We start from the raw sequence: 17020 nt of genomic DNA, 5'->3' as shown, positions 1-17020 counted from the left end.
GATTTCTCCATTTATATTTATAGGTAATCAGTTTTTATGTTTGGCTGCCCCACGACAACAGTAGTTGTCCAGGGCAACTAGACTACTGTACCAATATTTTAAGCCCTGTAAAATTTACACAAGTCAATAAAATCTCAAGTGGTGCAGTGGACATTTCTTTAGTCTTTAACATAGTGTGCCAGAATTTTATTTTATTACACAAGGTACATTTTGAAGATGGTGGACGTCTTCAAGCATATAAAGCAACAATTTTAGCTTTGGATTAATTATAATCCAAATTGATTATCAAGAGGCAGTATTAAATAAAAGCAATAATTGAAATAATAGTTTAAATAAATGTTTTTAATCCCCATTGCATTTTTATTAGCAGAAAAGTTATCAGTGAGACAGGTAATACAATGCAATTCTTTTCTGAATATCATTTTTTGTGTAAATACAATAAAGTTCATTTTGAAGTAGTATTTAAGTAAGTCATACTGACCCTTTAAAAAAGGACAATATTGACTTAGAACAGAAATAAATTAATGCACACTAACACAAATTGATTTTATGAAAATCAATAAAAATACTGTGAGAACTGTCATCAATTGACATGTTTTATTTTAGAAACAGGGAATTGCCACTAGGCATAAATTTTTGAATATTTTATCAATAATTCCTGCTATATATAATAATATTGGGTTATTGTAAGGATGTTTCAACTATATTCTAGAAGATAATACAGTGGAAGTATCGACCAGTGAAGATCAATAGGACCTCATACTGTTTGAGTGCATGCATACTTTGCAGTATCTTTATAATAAATTTATTATTATACATCTTCCCTATCCAATCCCTTAGTTTGGCATTCCCAGAACAGAGCAAAAATCACTCACCAGCTGGGAAATACTATATAGTCAATCGATATATGACGCAGATACATGTGGCCTGTGCAATAACATGAAATTCTGGTACACAGTAACTTGTAGCAATTCGATGGCCGATGTATTATCATGAATAATGTCTATATTGTATTGCTGTTAATATTCTATTTGATGTGGTTTCTTGTGTAAAATTAATATGGATAAAATATTTTCAGTGCAATCCTATGTGTACAATATTATGTGGTTAGTTTGTAAAATGCAACAAAATGGTTTGAATTAACTTTAAAGTGCCACATTGGTTGTCAAATTCCAAGTAAACAAATAGTGTACTGTAAAATACTTTATTTTTGCTTAGAATTAATTTTCGCTATTTTGGCTGAAAGGATGTCATTGAAAATGACACAGTCCCCGTTAAATTTTGGAAAGTTCTCTTTGTGCTCGTCATATTAAAGCAGAGGGGTTGTCGCGAGCCTGTCTTTGAAACTTGAGTTCCAAGTGGCGTATACAACAGATTGTTTATTTACATCAAAACATGTATTTCGTGTAGTAGTAATATGGCCAAAAATAAAAACAGCCGTTATTCTTCCATCTTTGATCTGATTATGAACACACTGATATGTATGATGTATGTGCCAATACGAATGAAAATGATACATAAATTGTGTGGAAATATGGTAGTAAGGCCAAAAAGTCAGATGGCTGTCAATTGGCCATCCTTGACCAGATTTTGAAACAAATTGTCATGGGCATGCATATGTGCCAAATTTGAATGAAAACTGACAGAGCACGCATAATACCGCAGAGATACCGCATAATAAAAACAAAAAACAAGATGTCTGCCAGTTGACTATCTTTGATCCAATTGCGAAATAAATCGTCATGAACATGTATCCTAACATATATAATCTATGTACCAAGTTTGAATGACACCTGACAAAGCATGTCCAAAATACAACATTTTCAAAAAACAAGATGGCTGCTAGTCGGCCATCTTGAATCAAATCACTGAACCACTGCATGTGCATATGTCCCACATAAGGTACTAGGCACATGCAAAGAATGAACAGAATCGGTCCACAGGATTCTGAAATATGACTCTGGACAGACTGACGCATGGACGGACGGACACACGAACGGACGGACAGACTCAAGAACTCACGTACGGTCGGGGACATGTATCCTAACATGTATGATCTATGTACTAAATTTGAATGAAAACTGACAAAGCATGTCCAAAATACAACATTTTCAAAAAACAAGATGGCTGCCAGTCAGCCATCTTTGATTCAATTGTGAAAAAAATCGTCATGGACATGTATCCTAACATGTATAATCTATGTACCAAGTTTGAAAGAAAACTGCCAAAGCATGTCCAAAATACACTATTTTCAAAAAACAAGATGGCTGCCAGTCGGCCATTTTGAATCAAATCGCTAAACCACTGCATGTGCATATGTCCCATATAAAGTACTAGGCACATACAAAGAATGAACGGAATCGGTCCAAGGGATTCTGAGATATGACTCCGGACGGACGCACGGACAGAGACCGAATTATAAGTCCCCGTTTTCGGACTTCGTTCGAACGGGGACTAATAAAATCCAGCGTATATACCTTCTTTTCTATATTTGACATTCAAATCATCTAAAATCAGTGAAAATCAATTCCATACAAAACACTCAAAAAATCTTTTCAGCGAAAATTAATTCCAGTTAAAATAAAGTATTTTACAGTATTGTACATAAAGCGAGAGGCGGGAATTGAGTCCCAAACGACGATAACAACACAGGCTAAAAACGCAAAGGCTCATGGGTAGACGCTTGTTAGTAAACAATGACACACTATGGCTATAGTTTTAAGGTAGTTGAAGACACTTAACCAGACTTTACATGAACCGTATTTGATCATAAATGACAGAGGCATGTCTATGAATGAATCAGTAGACAGTTAAAATATATCACATATGCAAATACTGTAAACCACTTAATTTTCCCAGCTAGAAATGACACGATTTCAGGATTTTATGGCACCCGTGAAGACAAAAGTTTGCACGTGTCGTAAATCTCAATTGTGATTTTTACATTTTAACACACTCAACTATATTTTTGTAGGTACATGTATACCATATATGCACTGCATTTCAACTGTGTCAATAGTGAAATAGAAACATTTTGCAGAACTAGTAGCAGAGAAAAATATTTTTGGTTTTGGTTATAAAAGGGAGATACAGTGACTTTTGTAAATTTACTATTTAGTTCCTGGTATAAAAAATTTAGTAGCTTGCAGAACCTTCGAGTTCAAAATAATCTATTGGTAAATTATATCAGGTATGAACCCTGAAAACAAGCACATAAATCATTTCAACATCCTGATAAATATTTCAATAACTCCAAAGGACAATTTTTAGAATTCAAGGAGCTGGGTAACATAAATAATATTCATTGTTTTGTTACCTAAATAGACTACTAAAGCATAAATTGTACATATTTTCATTGGTGTTATGTTCTGTCTATAAAAACATGCATGTTTTTTTCAATTTATATACTCTAGCTGTAATCATTTTTCACTGAAATTCCATTTATAGTAAAAAATAGGTTTTTATATTTTACAGATAAAGCAAATTCCTAATTACATTTTAATAACATATTTGATAATTTGTGTTTAAGAATTAAAATTGGAAATTATGACATTTAATGTGGAAATGTTTTATAATGCTTACAAAAAATAAGATCTTTTACAATATAAAATATCTGATTACATTTTACACCTTACATCTTTATTTATTTAAATTACATTATCACGAAAATAAAAACTAATGCCCCTTGCCGACCCTCATTAAATATATCTTGAATAAAATAGAATACTTGAAATATTAAGGTAGTTCACTACCATTACCGGTAAAACAAAGAAAAACTTTATCACGGTAAATTATTAAATAATTGTTGTGTGACGATGATACACATACATGTACATGTATGTTATTCATATTTAAAGTTTTTATGGAGAAAGGAAGGAGGTGTTTTCAATCATATGCAAAATAATCCAAAAATCTGCCATTTTGCAACACTTTTCATAGGAAACCAAGTAAACACATTATTCCATGGATAACTTGTACTAATATTCAAAATTCTCCAATTTTTCTTGACAGCCATATGTAGCCCCCCTAACACTATATATCACGAAACAAAATTTTGAGATATGATTGAATCTTTCTGCCATAGGAACCTATTGTAAACTACTCAAAAAAACATTTTTGTTCAATTTTCAAGGTTGTTTTGTGGAAAACTTTGATAACCATATATTATTTCAGAATTTTTAACATTACAGTAACCCAACCCCTTTTGCTGGATTTCTGAGTATGTTTTTTAAAAGGCAGCAAACTTTAAAGTGATTGTAACTAAGATTTATCAAAACATGAATATGTGTTTACAACTATTAACCAATACTCAGTATAAAAAGTACTTTGACCTTTATAGTGACAGTGATAGCACATAACGAAAGTTCAGGGGTCAAACCAACAGAAAATGAAATGAAAATATACTGGTACATGTAATGCACACTGGTATCAAATACTACTGTAAAATCTGTATTAGAAGCTTATTAAAATGGTACAATGCAACAGAGGGAATGCGGCTTCTATTAGAGCATCTACACATACGAGAAATGATGAATTTTTGGTTCTCAATTATTTAAAAAGAATGGGTGCGACTTCTATTAGGGAAGCAGCTTCTAATACAGATTTTACGGTACCTCTGAAAATACAGTTTAATTTTCGCTTTTACGCAAGTACATTTTCTGGTCAGCTTGACCCCATGTTTTATAAGTTCAATGTTTAATTATTACCATGTACATTGTATAATGTAATCTATATAATTATTCATTCATTAAGCTTGTCAGAAAGTACAGTGTATAATAAGAAATTAAAAAAAATAATAATTGTGGTAATACATTTAAAAGTATCTCTCAGTTATATCGAACTGTTAAAATTGAAAAATATTTTCACAAAAAAGACAAAATTCATTTTATTCACCTTTTAGGAAAGTAGTTCTGAGCACATTATTTCATTATTATTAATTAAAAAAAAATGTTTAATTTTTATATACCCTGGGGAGCAGATCTTCTGGCAACCATAAAATTCTGATTGACCAGAGATCACATGTGGCCACAGTCTTTAACTGTGACCTGTCTGATAGTAATTTTGGCCCCAAGGAAACCATAGAATGCTCCATTTTAACTTAGAATTATCAAAAACTCCACACCCTGGTAGGGAGAACCCTATCTCCTTCACTTGGTGCACAACTGAATTGCAGTGCTCCCGCTTGCAGTTTTTTTCTAGAAAAACCCCTATACCCATATATTTTTATTTTGCCAATTTGACGACGTATAACAATGCTCAATCTTAGCCCAAAAAATCAGAAAATAGATCAGATTTTGATGCTACTGTATTAATCAATCTTAGAAGCCATCACAAATGGTACCATCTGTTAGGGCAAAGGGTATAAACCAGAATCCACATAAAGATAGGGGTTTTGATTCTTAAGTGAAATTAAACATACTGGTATGTGCCACTTATAGATTAATAGGTCAATTAGAACAACAACTGTGTATAAATATAGATTTATGTGCAAAACAGGATGCTACTAAGACACCAATGTAATATAGTACAATTCAAAAAGGATTTATTCACCTACATTTTCTTTTACCTAATTTATATGTAGGTGCTCTATACCCCAGTAACTATATTTTAGTCGATTTAGCCAACTGAACCTTGTATTTTAGCAGATTTAGCCACTTATACCTTGTATTTTAGCAGATTTAGCCACTTGTACCTTGTATTTTAGCAGATTTAGCCACTTGTACCTTGTATTTTAGCAGATTTAGCCACTTGTACCTTGTATTTTAGCAGATTTATCCACTTGTACCTTGTATTTTAGCAGATTTAGCCACTTGTACCTTGTATTTTAGCAGATTTAGCCACTTATACCTTGTATTTTAGCAGATTTAGCCACTTGTACCTTGTATTTTAGCAGATTTAGCCACTTGTACCTTGTATTTTAGCAGATTTAGCCACTTATACCTTGTATTTTAGCTGATTTAGCCAACTGAACCTTGTATTTTAGCAGATTTAGCCACTTATACCTTGTATTTTAGCAGATTTAGCCACTTGTACCTTGTATTTTAGCAGATTTAGCCACTTGTACTTTGTATTTTAGCAGATTTAGCCACTTGTACCTTGTATTTTAGCAGATTTAGCCACTTGTACCTTGTATTTTAGCAGATTTAGCCACTTATACCTTGTATTTTAGCAGATTTAGCCACTTGTACCTTGTATTTTAGCAGATTTAGCCACTTGTACCTTGTATTTTAGCAGATTTAGCCACTTATACCTTGTATTTTAGCTGATTTAGCCAACTGAACCTTGTATTTTAGCAGATTTAGCCACTTATACCTTGTATTTTAGCAGATTTAGCCACTTGTACCTTGTATTTTAGCAGATTTAGCCACTTCTACCTTGTATTTTAGCAGATTTAGCCACTTGTACCTTGTATTTTAGCAGATTTAGCCACTTGTACCTTGTATTTTAGCAGATTTAGCCACTTGTACCTTGTATTTTAGCTGAATTAGCCACTTGTACCTTGTATTTTAGCTGATTTAGCCACTTGTACCTTGTATTTTAGCTGAATTAGCCACCTGTACCATGTATTTTAGCCAATTTAGCCACCTTTGAAAATATAAGAAAAAAGTGCAGAAAAATTTGGGCGAGAAAGTCTGGTGGTGAAGAGGACAAACCAGAACCAAATTAGTTATTATTACAAATATTTTAATATTTTATTTTAGATGATCTAGCCACCGGTACAATGTACATTGTACATTGTACCTTGTATTTTAGTTTATCTAGCCTCAACTCATTAGCATGTCTTTCTTATTTGGAAAATATGTGTCAATTTTACTTCACATTTAAATACTTGACTTTGTTTACATTAGAAGTGCTGTAGATTGTGATTGAAATAGACTCCTGTCATCCATGAATACGAACGTTTGCACAACAGAAAACATTTTTCAGTTCCCCATCGGAATAAATTATGACCAAGAGTGAAATCTACTGGAGGGTCTATGGTGAAATACAGGAACACTAGGGAATAACACGTTTGATGATTCAGAATTGAGATTTTTTATAACCTCAATAAAGACTGTGCATGACGCCATGTAAATTCAATCGTTACACTTACATGTCCCTTTATGATGGCAGCAGGATATATACGAAACATGTTTTTCTGTAGATTCATGTATGTATAGTGGATGATGAGTTTCTTTATTTTGTTCTTAAACAGTTTCACTGCTTGAATCTTCATTTAATTTAATATATTCATGACTTAGCCAGTTTAACATCGTCTTATACAGTAGGAGAATATCCCCAAGTGCTTTCAATGAAAGCAGAAAATATTTTAAAAGAATGCAATAGCAGTTGGGATGCAAATAACATGTGGATATAGCATGTCAGACCCATGATTTGGGCATCATATGGTGTCTAAATTAGATTAAGGACTTTTTGGTTGATTTATAGATCAGTGAATATCTATTACACGCACAATGCAATCATCTGTAAACTAACCTGTACATTAAATATACATTCCAATTTCCGATTTGATAAATTCAATTTGCTACATATTCAAGCTTAAAGGGCATGACAACGACTTTAGAGAAAACATGTATGTACAAAATCTAGGGGCCAGTGCTAAAAAACAGGCATCCAGAAATTACAATATAAGCACCGACTTAGTGTTTCTTCAAAAAAATGCACGTAGAGGAGATGAATGTCATTCTATTATCGTGTAATTAAATACTTTAAACCGATTTACTTTCTGGAGTAAGAAATGATAGCAATTTATTTAGGATTGAGACTGTTATGCAAAATATTTGATATTTGGAATTTGTGTGAATTGTTGGAAACATGTATGTATACTATTAAATATGCTAAATTTCCAAGGACCCTAATTTGTGGTTGATGTGTACCTGAGATGTATGTGCAAAAATAACAAAATTTACCAATGTTGAACAATGGCAATTTAACATTAACCAACATGCCCTTAAAAGGGCATAAAAGTATGTACACAACACCTGGCAAACAATCCCTGGGAAAGAAGACACATGTGTTGTATACTGTATTATGCAAATTAAAATTAATGTACCATCTGTTGAAGTGGGGGTGGTAATTATGATATATACTTATTTAATAAAAAAAGTATGGCCTTAAAAGTATGTACACAACACCTGGCAAACAATCCCTTGGAAAGAAGACACATGTGTTGTATACCGTATTATGCAAATTAAAATTAATGTACCATCTGTTGAAGTGGGGGTGGTAATCATGATATATACTTAATTAGCACTTTAGTAAACTACACAATCAGATGCTGATAATTGATTTGTCATGGAAAAAAGTTATGAAGATACCACCCAATTTGTCTTTACTGGCAGTACCAACGTCAAATCAGTAACGAGTGGTGATTAGACATTTCCCAATCTTAGACAATAATATGATCATTATAAGCTACTGCTCTTGAAGACCAACATAGAATACTAAGAATTACATCTGTCACCGTAACGCCATAAGTTACAGCGTGCTGTAAGCATCCTCTAATAATAAAAACAAACATGGCTGCCACCAGGGTTTGACCGGACTCTACACAAAGAAGTTCGTTGATTCTGTTCTAAACATTTAGAATTTCAGCATTCCCATCTTGTATCCTTGGAAGGAAAAGATGTATAATAATAAGGTTATTACGAGAACACCTTAAAGTATGCACTCAGACAGTACGCCGTGCACCGCTGCACGTCGGTCGATACTCCAGCTGTACTGTCTTCATGTATACTTTGAGATATTTTCGTAATAACCTTATATTATTATGCATTAGGTAGCAAAAACAATAGAATTTATCAGGCAATAAAAACTTGTACAGACAAGTTAAAAAGGTTACATCATAAAACATGTCTAAATGTGTTCGGACATCATCATTATTTGGAAAATAGGCATCATAATTACGTCACATTTGAATACCTTTTTTTATTTACCTACACCAGATGAAGCATTAATGTAGCACGTGATAGAAATAAATCGAATCATGTCAAACACGAACAATCATTCAGATATGAATCTCATAAAATGCTTTATGTTGGCATTTACGGATGTTATATATGACAAATGGGAAAAGATGTATAATAATAAGGTTATCACAAGATTATACTCAGGTAGTACAAAATCACATTGGTTGATATGATCACTCTCTGTATTGCCTTCATGCATTCTTTACAGTATTCTCGTAATAACTTTGTAACATATTTTCATGACACAACAACTCTATTATTCATATTAAGATTATTCACAGGGATAAAATTGCATGAATGTCACTTTGTTTCTAGCCGCAACCTTCTCAGTGTCATAAATGTTTCCGCCAAAACTTTAGTGCAACATTTTGCCTATTTTATTTATTTTCTACAACTTTTTTTTATTATTTTTAGACCAAATAGAGTATTTTTTGACTAACTTCAAGTCTTGACTAAAAATTTGGTAAATATATGAAAAAAATGATGTGGTTTTATTTTTTGCATGGTGACAAAAGTTGACATTGCTGTTCAAAGCGATAAGGACCTTAGCGCAGTGGTCGATGGATGCAATAATGCAATGCAATACAATAACAATTTTTCTGATGTTAAATTAAAATGGTTCACTGGAATTTACACATTTAGAGTATAACTGAATGACACTTAAGGTAGAAGCCTACTTATAATTTGGAGAAAATTTGTCATAAATCGTGTGACAATGGCAACTGGTATATTGTGTACAATCATGGAGCTATTGTCCCATGGTACCAAAAATTGCTATTCTTAGAACAATTCCATAGAACACAATGTTAAAGAAAAAATGCTTTTTGAGATTTTATAAATCCCAGAATTTTTAAATATTTCAGGACAACAAAAAGTACCCCTTTATTAACAATATATTATTTTGTTTTTTATTTTATACATGTTTTATACACTGAAAGTGCCCCTTTATTCCCGTGTGTACAGGTTTTCAGCAACTTATCAATTTGATTTAAAAAGTCAGCAATGGTACAGTGGAAATGGCACTGTGGCAGTCAGGATAATGACTGTGGGAAGCTTCAGACCAGGATGGTGGTATAAGCAAGCATTTTGGCAGTACTGCCATACTATTTGTATCCTGGAAAGAACACTGATTGTGAGTGGGAATTTACTTGCCATATGTATAGGCTATAAATCATCTGAGTGATCTTGATATTACAATGAGTCATGAAGCGATGATTCAAAATAACTAAAGATCACTTGTAAATGGAGATAAAATAATAAAACATACATTAAAGGGTGGCAGTCGTCGCGCCGCGTTCTGTTTGATATGGGACTCATGGCGACGTACACAACGCGTGTAATATACATTGTTTATTTACATGAAATTCGAACACGCGCTGCGCGACGACCACCACGCTTTAAGTTAGAAACTAGTATACTGATATAAAATCACAAATAGCTGTGTAAAAAACCTCTTATCATATGGTTAGCAAATGAGACAAGAAAATCACCTCAACAACACACTGACCAGAGCATGATTTATGGCACAGCATGACCAACAGGCCACTACTTTGTAATTTTGAATAAATAATATAACACAATTGTCATAACAGTACCATATTTGCAGATTAGAAACACATCTACAATAGAAACACATAAACCAAATACAACAATTGTTGTATACTGAATTATTAAAATATTACATATTTTTACCATAAAAATAGACTTGCATATAATCTCTTGTTTGTTTGTTTGTTGGTGTTTTTCAAATAAAATAAAATATTATGGGAGTACATGTATATCAATGGCAAAAGCTAGGTTACTGGGAAATAAACATGCATGCAAGTCTGCCATCAACAAATATACCAGTACTTGTATTTTTATGGTAGCACATGCTTGAATTTCCAAGAAAACAAATTACTGTTACATATATTATTCATTGCAGATCTGCCACCATGCATGGGCACTCAGCTAAGGGAAAAACACTTAATATGAAATGATTCATCATTACTAATACATGTAAACTGATGCAATGATATTAAAAGAAGTTTTTAGCAGCTCCTAAAATTTAGAGCAAATTGGGCCAAATAACAATTCTGAAAGTCGTGGCACTTACAAGTATCAGAAGTGTGATTTGTTTACTTGATGATAAAAATTCAATAAAAAAAATTGACATCAATGCTTTATTATAGTTTTATTTGCTGGTGAAAAGCTCATATTACATATTAATTAAAAATGCCAAGGCTTCTATTAAAATAAAGGCACCAATACAACTTTAATTATTACAGATTTTCAACTAATATAGGTTGCATGTATTTCATAATTAGTCAACCTACACCAACAAGGCACTTGTTTGGATTACCAATTGATGTTCGAAAAAATCATCACCTTCGTTGTTTTTCATACAGGGGAATACGGGAAAGGTTTCCTGATATTCTGAGATTCTAATATCTTAACCTCATTTGTTCATTTGCTTAATATTTTTTTTGTAACTTATCAAAAAGCACTGTTATGGATACCAATCAGGAGAATGTCTCTAGAGATTGTTGTTGTTATGACAACCAGGATAATAATTAATAATGCATTTCTTAATTAACACTGTGTAAGGTTATCATTGTATGGGTAAAATATACATTTACTGGAATAAAATGGAACCAAGTTTTTTTATAAAATTTTGGTTGAAGCCTTTTCAATGTCAAAGATTGGTACAAGAATAACCATATTTTTCGATTAAAATCTAAAAATAGATTCAAATTTTGAATATTCGCTTCAAGACAGGGTTCATTTCCAGAAAAATTGTAGAATACAAGTGCAGAAAAATCTGGGTGAGAAGGTCTGGTGGTGAAAAGGTTATGCTGACTTATAGCTAACTAAAGCTTGCTTTCAAAGCTGCCACAAACCAAAACATGTAGAGTAATCTACCTAAATATAACTCATATTAGTAACATTGGTAAACATAAATAATTTGAAATTATTAATAATTAATGACAATGGTACTTTAAATCCCAAGCAAGCTAATTACTAAATTAATTGTCCATTGACCCCAATTTTTCTTTTTTCATTTTCTTACATTATAATGGAAGTATGGATGAGATACAATCTTCAATACATCTTGAACCTCCTTAATTAAAAAAGCGAGTATAATCAGTTATTTTTCGAGTTGTCAGCAAGATCCAGTTGATTAATTAAAATCATTTATTATTTATTGTTTTATCTGAGTGGAGGACATCAATTCTTAGGAAAATAGATTTCTATGGAGTGTCTGAATGAACATACAAATCTGCGAAATCTCACAGTGAACGATAAATCATCTATTAATAACCAGTGAAGTTATAGATTAAGCTTATAACAACATGTAGATTTCATTTTAGCTGTGGTTCCATAGCCTCAGACAATGATCCACACCTACTACAATTATGGAAATAAAAAGTTTGTTCACCCTATAACTTGTTGTTAAAACGCCCTCCACTCGCTTGGAACTGACATGCAAATAATTCACACTCTATATTCAGTTGATCATTCTTGAATTAAATAAACAGAGGTACGTGTATAGTCTACACGACTGGGTGGGGGTCAGTACTACATTGTATAAATTAAATAATACTTTCAGGTGAAAATGATATTCGTTTTAGGGGTTTTCTTTTAATCTCGTTCAGCTGGCCAGTAAAGTGTAGTCTGGTTTTGTAAACTGTCAGCCAAAAATAGAACAAACACCAAAATGTAAAGGGTCGTTAATTCACTAGCAATAATATTGTTTTAAAAAAATGATTCTAACTTACCCATGTATAACGCCGAGTCTTTCCTAGGGACATTGTCGTCAACATAGGTAGTACCCAGAGTAAAAATTGGTGAAGTTCCAAAACCCAGAAGTAGTTGAGCAGCGACAAAAATTAAAACATAAACCGAGTGCGATATTCTATCGTCTTCACAGGATGTCGGGTTTTCTAATCGCATTCCTTCGTGTTCACACACATTCGGACCCGTTTTGTTCTTTACACTGTCTATGATGTATCTAGTACCGGCAAAGTGAGGCACCGTGAATACAAATGTCCCCAAGAACATTAATAAAGAACCAACCGCAATCCATTTTGGTCGGTGTCCCTTTCCTCCGAAGTAGCTGACGAATGTTACAACCAATAAAGCCCCCATCTCGTAACAGCTTATTATGAACCCCGATGTTGAACTGTTTAACTGGAATCTTTTCTCTATTGTGGTCACAACACTTCTTGTGTACCCAGTGCCGACCATACTCTGTAACAAAGTCATCAAGCACGCGAAAAAAACAAACCACTTCCCAACTGCAAAGCATTGTAAACAATCGGGTCGCCATTTTCCGTACCCGCACGACGGCTGGTCCAACTCGTCCACTTTCGATATCGACTGCCTTTTCTCCTGAGAAGACACACACGAAGCCGGTTTTTCGTCACCTTGATCTGGCTGCTCCATTTTGAGCGTCCTGGACGATGAATTTCTATAAAACCATTGAAGAACTTATAGTATGTTATTGAATTTATGAACGTCGTCAGCTATCGAAAAACGGAATTCAGCAATAATCATGCGCATGCGCAATTATTGCTTTCACTTAAATATAATTTACATCGAAACAATGAAAGGGTTGTCTGTCTAACCCTTCACCCAATCACGGAGCTCTTTTTTGCCCTAATCATGACCAACGCATGATGTAACTTGTTCAAGAACTTGAAATATGGAGAAAAACAATAATGATAGCATTATCAGTCCTTTCCCTGTTTGTCTGGGTCATCGGAGAAATTATTTTGCCAATTAATTCAAGAACAGTTATAATTTTTAAAAGATATTGTTCTTGAAAATCACGAGAAAACGAAGATAGGCAGATAATCAGTTGTTCAAAGATTTCATTTTCTAATTTCGTTGACCCACGGTTGTTCTAGTAACCGTTGTTGACCTATTGTCTTGGCGTATTGATATTATTGGCAAGGTGCAGGTAAGTCAGTTTCCGAGAGCTGCGACCGTTCAAAAACTTGCATAGTATGGGGAGGGGCCACTTTGTTGTATGTATTGTGTATCATCATTGAGGTAAAAGTCCATGGTATTATAAATCCCATTTTTGTCACACCTTTTCCAAGACCAGACACATTTTAGAAACAATTTGTAAGTTGAAATGGTAACCAAAGCATTTCATACACATTGCCCTTTCAATGTGTCTTCAAATACAGCACTTGCATTTTCACGGATTAACGAACGAACTTAAATTTGCATTTTATGGTACATGTACTGAATTTATTGCACTATCACTCTAATAGAATAAATTGATATTTCATTATATTTGTAAATCATATTATCACGTAACATACGTTCTTTTACTGTATTTAGAGATTAATCAATTACTGAAAGGTAATGACATTAGAAAGCTGTATTGAGGAGCCGCTAAATGCCTGTAACTTGAAAGGGGTGAAATCGCCAAAGAGCGGTCATTCAAATATTAAATTCGTCAGCAGTAAAATACGCATACATAATCTATCACAGACTTCTAAAGTGTGCATATGTCTACAAATATAATTACACCCATCCCTATAATTTCGTATTTGGTCTGTATGAGATGCGGGGACGGGGGTTATTTTGATTCATTGTTTGCACACATAACAAACAGAAAAAACAAACATGTGAGGTGTTTCTGGTTCATCATACTTTTAATTACAGAAATTTTTACAAATCGGTTTCAAGATATAGAACAAAATACATGTATCTCGGTTTTGTTATTGATTAAATATTATACCAATAAAACACGTGACTAATATAGTTTGACAAGTGGAAAAATCCCAATCATAAAATAAATAAATAGAAACGTTAGTCTTGTGTGGAGTTAGGTTTGTTCCATAATTTATTCCTCCAGCAAATACATACACCCCAGCTGAATATATATTATATACATTACTATAGTTATATGTTTTATAATTCGCCGAGAATATCTCAATTGGCAACTCATTAGTAAATGCAGTGTTCTCGCTGTGACTGGCTTAAACGAAAGTCAAACCATGAACATTATTGTTTTAATCTGCCCTCATATTGTTACCGGTAACTGTTTTTATTACAAGCAATATAAAGCAACCACTTGTGGAGGATACTAGATGTCAATACTGAAGTTGTGAGATCGTGCATTACCGTCATTCAGTCGATTACGCAGGAATTAACAGCAGGATACAGTTTAACCATGGAGGTATGTTTTCTACCTCCATAGTTTAACCAATTATTTCTGAACGACACGAAAGTATGACAGCAATCGACATCGTACACACCATGGAGCTAGACAAGACTACCTCTATGTACACACATACTTGGGTGATATCTAATTCTATAGGTCTAATCCAGTCGGGACTGTGGTCAAAGTAATTTTATTTATAACGTGATCTTAATCCTAAAAGTGAAGATTTTTATCCTACGGCATGGCAGTGATTGAGTGAAATACAATCTATCAAACTGACCAATAACGTAATACCTATTAAAATGGCTTCTTAGCCATAAGGATCAATGTTAAACTGAATCATGGAGGCAACAATCTTTCTTTTACCTCCATGGTTAAAGTGAGGTGAATACACTAGTGAAACATATTAAAATGCGTATAACTTTTGACTAACACAAGTAAACAGAATTTAATTGACAGTATTTTTCTAGCATTTATAGAGTAAAATGAATCAAAACAAGTAAAAATAAGTGTCTATTCTAAGCATTTAAATGATAGAAACTAGCACAAACTAAAACATGCCAGAGTAGTCAGCGATACTAGTAACACTCCTCCGTTACCATGAGATGCGCCGTGCCGAGGTCAGCAAACGGTAATACGATGCTACCCTAATTCCACCCAATGCAAGATGTTACATCGGGTGACATACACCCCCCATACAAGGCTCGGATGCAGGTTAGAACTTTGTTACCCATTCATGAACATTAGACACTACGACAAAGACTTCCGATTTCGTCATTGTGAAATTCTTTCGTTTTAATACAGTATTTTACAGAGTATATTTATTGAAATTATTGTTCATACATATGTGTGTTATGCACACTACTTCGTTTGTAATTTCATCCAGCTTCTTTCAGTTATAATTCGAAACAAATAAATTGCAACACTAGTATAGCAAATTATCTTTTGTTTTTAAATATTCATGTGTAATTAATAACTATGGCGAAAATTAGTAGTGTGCATATAAAAACATTTCGCTATGAATAATATATTTCTGAATTTTCTTGTCAAAATAAGTTGCTTTGATGATTTAAAAAACAGGAAAGAATTTTACAATGTCGCGGTCGAAAACGGAAAGTCTTTATCGTAGTGTTATTCTTTGTGAAATCGGAATTACTCGGCACGACAGTTCTCTGCATTAGACAGTATATGACAGTTGTATCAGAATTACTCGGCACGACAGTTCTCTGCATTAGACAGTGTATGACAGTTGTGCCTAATCTAAGTAACGATGTCTTTTCGTTTCGGTTTATCCCTTCTTTGTAGATTTATAAGCGTTTCTTCTGGCATATGAAAAATAAAAACTGATTTATTTCAATTTGTATACCGACCACTTTGCAGTCCGTACACAAAATCAGTTATATCGGTAAGATTTAGGCTGATTTAGCATTTTTGCCCAGTCTGGCGGCGAATAATGTATTTTTTATGTCTATTGTTTGGTATATTTGAGTCTCGGTTCGAAATTTCATTCATATTAAATTTTCTTTCATCAAATATACTATCTCGAATCAAATAGCAGTTTGGGTGTGAATGTTAGTGTTTTTTTCAACGGTTATAACAACCAGGGGTACATATGCTTTGTACTGGAAATGAACAATATAAGTCATTGTATGCACTCTCTCTGGTAACAAGAAAAACAAACAAACATATATGTACAAATTTACCTGACTACACAAATCAGATATATGTATATATATATAAATGGCTAAATTACAGAATAATGCAATGATACGAAAATATGTGATCGCGAAAAAAATAAGACAAAAAGACAAATATGTGTTCCTATGAAGTATGAGTTGCTATTAATATTCATTAGCTCATTTTGTATATCACGTGCCAGGTGAGTAGAACA

The 17020-nt window shown here is 33.1% G+C and overlaps 1 protein-coding gene across 1 annotated transcript in view; it reads right to left on the bottom strand.

Moving 5' to 3' along the window:
- Positions 1-13504, bottom strand: part of LOC100368142 (solute carrier organic anion transporter family member 5A1-like) — a 43213-nt gene extending 29709 nt beyond the window's left edge. Inside the window, exon 1 of the mRNA XM_002737446.4 lies at positions 12728-13504. Within this exon, the coding sequence (XP_002737492.1) occupies positions 12728-13394 (667 nt within the window). The 5' untranslated portion in view covers positions 13395-13504. The remainder of the gene's footprint in view (positions 1-12727) is intronic.
- Between the last annotated feature and the right edge of the window lie 3516 nt (positions 13505-17020).

This window comes from Saccoglossus kowalevskii, chromosome 14, assembly GCF_978046115.1.
Source record: "Saccoglossus kowalevskii chromosome 14, keSacKowa6.1, whole genome shotgun sequence".
Taxonomy (NCBI): Eukaryota; Metazoa; Hemichordata; class Enteropneusta; family Harrimaniidae; genus Saccoglossus; species Saccoglossus kowalevskii.
This window is presented reverse-complemented; position numbering and strand designations above follow the sequence as displayed.